Source organism: Salvelinus alpinus, chromosome 2 (assembly GCF_045679555.1).
Source record: "Salvelinus alpinus chromosome 2, SLU_Salpinus.1, whole genome shotgun sequence".
Taxonomy (NCBI): domain Eukaryota; kingdom Metazoa; phylum Chordata; class Actinopteri; order Salmoniformes; family Salmonidae; genus Salvelinus; species Salvelinus alpinus.
Genome location: NC_092087.1, coordinates 92,129,550 through 92,134,549, shown reverse-complemented (window position 1 = coordinate 92,134,549; position 5,000 = coordinate 92,129,550). Strand labels below are relative to the sequence as shown.

The window sequence follows — 5,000 nt, the reverse complement described above, 5'->3', positions numbered from 1 at the left end:
TAAGACCTATAACCTAAAACCTGGTCTGGATTAACACCTATAACCTAAAACCTGTTCGGAATTAACACCTATAACCTAAAACCTGGTCTGGATTAAGACCTATAACCTAAAACCTGGTCTGGATTAACACCTATAACCTGATTTACTACTAAACCAAGACATAGTTAACACCTAAAACTAGACTAATCAAAAATCTAAATCACCTGGACACTCTGTGAACCCTGGTTCTCTCAAGATCATCTCTCCGAACCAGACCTGATAACAGGATCATGATGGGTCTACCAGTACGAACATACACCCAGATCATCTCTCAGAACCAGACCTGATAACAGGATCATGATGGGTCTACCAGTACTAACATAAACCCAGATCATCTCTCAGAACCAGACCTGATAACAGGATCATGATGGGTCTACCAGTACTAACATACACCCAGATCATCTCTCAGAACCAGACCTGATAACAGGATCATGATGGGTCTACCAGTACTAACATACACCCAGATCATCTCTCAGAACCAGACCTGATAACAGGATCATGATGGGTCTACCAGTACTAACATAAACCCAGATCATCTCTCAGAACCAGACCTGATAACAGGATCATGATGGGTCTACCAGTACGAACATACACCCAGATCATCTCTCAGAACCAGACCTGATAACAGGATCATGATGGGTCTACCAGTACGAACATACACCCAGATCATCTCTCAGAACCAGACCTGATAACAGGATCATGATGGGTCTACCAGTACTAACATACACCCAGATCATCTCTCAGAACCAGACCTGATAACAGGATCATGATGGGTCTACCAGTACGAACATACACCCAGATCATCTCTCAGAACCAGACCTGATAACAGGATCATGATGGGTCTACCAGTACGAACATACACCCAGATCATCTCTCAGAACCAGACCTGATAACAGGATCATGATGGGTCTACCAGTACTAACATAAACCCAGATCATCTCTCAGAACCAGACCTGATAACAGGATCATGATGGGTCTACCAGTACTAACATACACCCAGATCATCTCTCAGAACCAGACCTGATAACAGGATCATGATGGGTCTACCAGTACTAACATACACCCAGATCATCTCTCAGAACCAGACCTGATAACAGGATCATGATGGGTCTACCAGTACTAACATACACCCAGATCATCTCTCAGAACCAGACCTGATAACAGGATCATGATGGGTCTACCAGTACTAACATACACCCAGATCATCTCTCAGAACCAGACCTGATAACAGGATCATGATGGGTCTACCAGTACTAACATACACCCAGATGATCTCTCAGAACCAGACCTGATAACAGGAACATGATGGGTCTACCAGTACTAACATACACCCAGATGTTGTTCTTTCTGACTAGGACTGCACCTCAAATGGCACCCTATTCCCTGCATAGAGCCCTATGCGCCATGGTCAAAAATAGTGCACCTCTGGAATAGGGTGCCATTTGGGATGGAAAGTAACTGCTACTTGTTCCCTTCCTCCCCAGGTCCCGTACTTCATCGCTCCAGACCCCAGAGGGCTCCCTTCCATCCCTGAGAGTGTGAGTCTGCTGTCACTGTAATACACTAACCCTAACCCTAATCCTAACCCTGACCCTGACCCTAACCCTGATCCTGACCCTAACCCTGATCCTGACCCTAACCCTGACCCTGACCCTAACCCTGACCTGTAACCCTGACCCTGACCCTAACCCTGACCCTAACCCTGACCCTGACCCTGACCCTAACCCTGATCCTGACCCTGACCCTAACCCTGACCCTAACCCTGATCCTAACCCTGACCCTAACCCTGATCCTGACCCTAACCCTGACCCTAACCCTGACCCTAACCCTGATCCTGACCCTAACCCTGATCCTGACCCTAACCCTGACCCTGACCCTAACCCTGATCCTGACCCTAACCCTGATCCTGACCCTAACCCTGACCCTGACCCTGACCCTGACCCTGACCCTAACCCTGATCCTGACCCTAACCCTGACCCTAACCCTGATCCTGACCCTAACCCTGATCCTGACCCTAACCCTGACCCTGACCCTAACCCTGATCCTGACCCTAACCCTGACCCTGACCCTGACCCTGACCCTGACCCTGACCCTAACCCTGATCCTGACCCTAACCCTGACCCTAACCCTGATCCTGACCCTAACCCTGATCCTGACCCTAACCCTGATCCTGACCCTAACCCTGATCCTGACCCTAACCCTGATCCTGACCCTAACCCTGATCCTGACCCTAACCCCAGAGGGCTCCCCTCCATCCCTGACAGTGTTAGTCTGCTGTCACTATAATACACTGTTGTAATCATCTATAGCACGTGTCAAACTCATTCCATGGAGGGCTGAGTGTCTGCTGTTTTTTTCTCCTACCTTGATCTTGATTGATGAAGTAAAGTCCTTAATTAGTAAGGAACTCCCCTCACCTGGTTGTCTAGGTCTTAACTGAAAGGAACAACCAACACCCAGCAGACTCTAGGCCCTCCATGGAATGAGTCTGATCTACAGTGTATCTGTATCCTAGTGCTACTGCTGTTGGTACATTGATAATAGTGTTTGGTTCTAAGTTCTGCTACAAATTCAAGTCAAACAATTCAAGTCACTGGGTCGTACAGATGTATTCACCACACTGTGTCGTACAGATGTATTCACCACACTGGGTCGTCCAGATGTATTCACCACACTGGGTCGTACAGATGTATTCACCACACTGGGTCGTACAGATGTATTCACCACACTGTGTCGTACAGATGTATTCACCACACTGGGTCGTACAGATGTATTCACCACACTGTGTCGTACAGATGTATTCACCACACTGGGTCGTACAGATGTATTCACCACACTGGGTCGTACAGATGTATTCACCACACTGGGTCGTACAGATGTATTCACCACACTGGGTCGTACAGATGTATTCACCACACTGGGTCGTACAGATGTATTCACCACACTGGGTCGTACAGATGTATTCACCACACTGTGTCGTACAGATGTATTCACCACACTGGGTCGTACAGATGTATTCACCATGCTGGGTCGTACAGATGTATTCACCACACTGGGTCGTACAGATGTATTCACCACACTGGGTCATACAGATGTTAGATGTATTCACCACACTGGTTCGTACAGATGTATTCACCACACTGGGTCATACAGATGTTAGATGTATTCACCACACTGGGTCGTACAGATGTATTCACCACACTGGGTCGTACAGATGTATTCACCACACTGGGTCATACAGATGTTAGATGTATTCACCACACTGGGTCATACAGATGTTAGATGTATTCACCACACTGGGTCGTACAGATGTATTCACCACACTGGGTCGTACAGATGTATTCACCACACTGGGTCGTACAGATGTATTCACCACACTGGGTCGTACAGATGTTAGATGTTTTCACCACACTGGGTCGTACAGATGTTAGATGTCACCGCACGAGGAGGCAAAAACAGACTTTCCTCCATCGCGATGTCCCCCAAAGGCCCTTCTGCTAACTGCTAGCTTGCTAGCCCCGGTCTGCTAACTGCTAGCTTGCTAGCCCCGGTCTGCCTACTGCTAGCTTGCTAGCTCCGGTCTGCTAACTGCTAGCTTGCTATCCCCGGTCTGCTAACTGTTTGCTTGTTATCCCCGGCCTACTAACTGCTAGCTTGTTAGCCCCGGCCTGCTAACTGTCTGAATCGCCGTGTCCCCAGCCAGCCCAACCACTCACTGGACCCATATGATCACTTGGCTACGCATGCCTCTCTCTAATATCAATATGCTTTGTCCATTACTGTCCTGGTTAGTGATTACTGTCTTATTTCACTGTAGAGCCTCTAGCCCTGCTCAATATGCCTTAACCAACCATGTTGTTCCACCTCCTACATATGCGGTGACATCACCTGGTTTAAACATCTTTAGAGACTATATCTCTCTCATCATTACTCAATGCCTAGGTTTACCTCCAATGTACTCACATCCTACCTTACCTCTGTCTGTACACTATGCCTTGAATCTATGCTATTGTGCCCAGAAACCTGCTCCTTTTACTCTCTGTTCCGAACGTACTAGACGACCAGTTCTATTAGCCTTTAGCCGTACCCTTATCCTACTTCTCCTCTGTTCCTCTGGTGATGTAGAGGTTAATCCTGGCCCTGCAGTGCCTAGTTCCACTCCCACTCCCCAGGTGCTCTCATTTGTTGACTTCTGTAACCGTAAAAGCCTTGGTTTCATGCATGTTAACATTAGAAGTTACTCCCTAAGTTTGTTTTACTCACTGCTTTAGCACACTCTGCCATCCTGGATGTCTTAGTCGTGTCTGAATCCTGGCTTAGAAAAACCACCAAAAACCCTGAAATCTCCATCCCTAACTATAACATTTCCCGCCAAGATAGAACTGCCAAAGGGGGCGGTGTTGCAATCTACTGCAAAGATAGCCTGCAGAGTTCTGTCTTGCTATCCAGGTCTGTACCCAAACAATTCGAGCTTCTACTTCTAAAAAAGTCTCTCATCATTGCCGCTTGCTATAGACCACTCTCTGCTCCCAGCTGTGCCCTCGACACCATATGTGAATTGATTTGCCCCCCATCTATCTTCTGAGCTCGTGCTGCTAGGTGACCTAAACTGCGACATGCTTAACACACCGGCCATCCTACAATCTAAGCTTGATGCCCTCAATCTCACACAAATTATCAATGAACCTACCAGGTACAACCCCAAATCCGTAAACATGGGCACCCTCATAGATATCATCCTCACTAACTCGCCCTCCAAATACACCTCTGCTGTTTTCAATCAAGATCTCAGCGAATCACTGCCTCATTGCCTGCATCCGTAATGGGTCTGCGATCAAACAACCTCCCCTCATCACTGTCAAACGCTCCCTAAAATACTTCTGCAAGCAGGCCTTTCTAATCGACCTGGCCGGGGTATCCTGGAATGACATTGACCTCATCCCGTCAGTAGAGGGGATGGG

At 47.7% G+C, this 5,000-nt stretch overlaps 1 protein-coding gene across 2 annotated transcripts in view; it reads left to right on the top strand.

Annotated features, from left to right (window-relative positions):
* The window catches only part of LOC139568248 (DENN domain-containing protein 1B-like), a 37,631-nt gene that overhangs the window by 16,263 nt on the left and 16,368 nt on the right, over nucleotides 1–5,000 (top strand). For both annotated transcript variants that reach the window (XM_071390001.1, XM_071390002.1), the window contains one exon: nucleotides 1,524–1,577. In XM_071390001.1, the coding sequence (XP_071246102.1) occupies nucleotides 1,524–1,577 (54 nt within the window). The remainder of the gene's footprint in view (nucleotides 1–1,523; nucleotides 1,578–5,000) is intronic.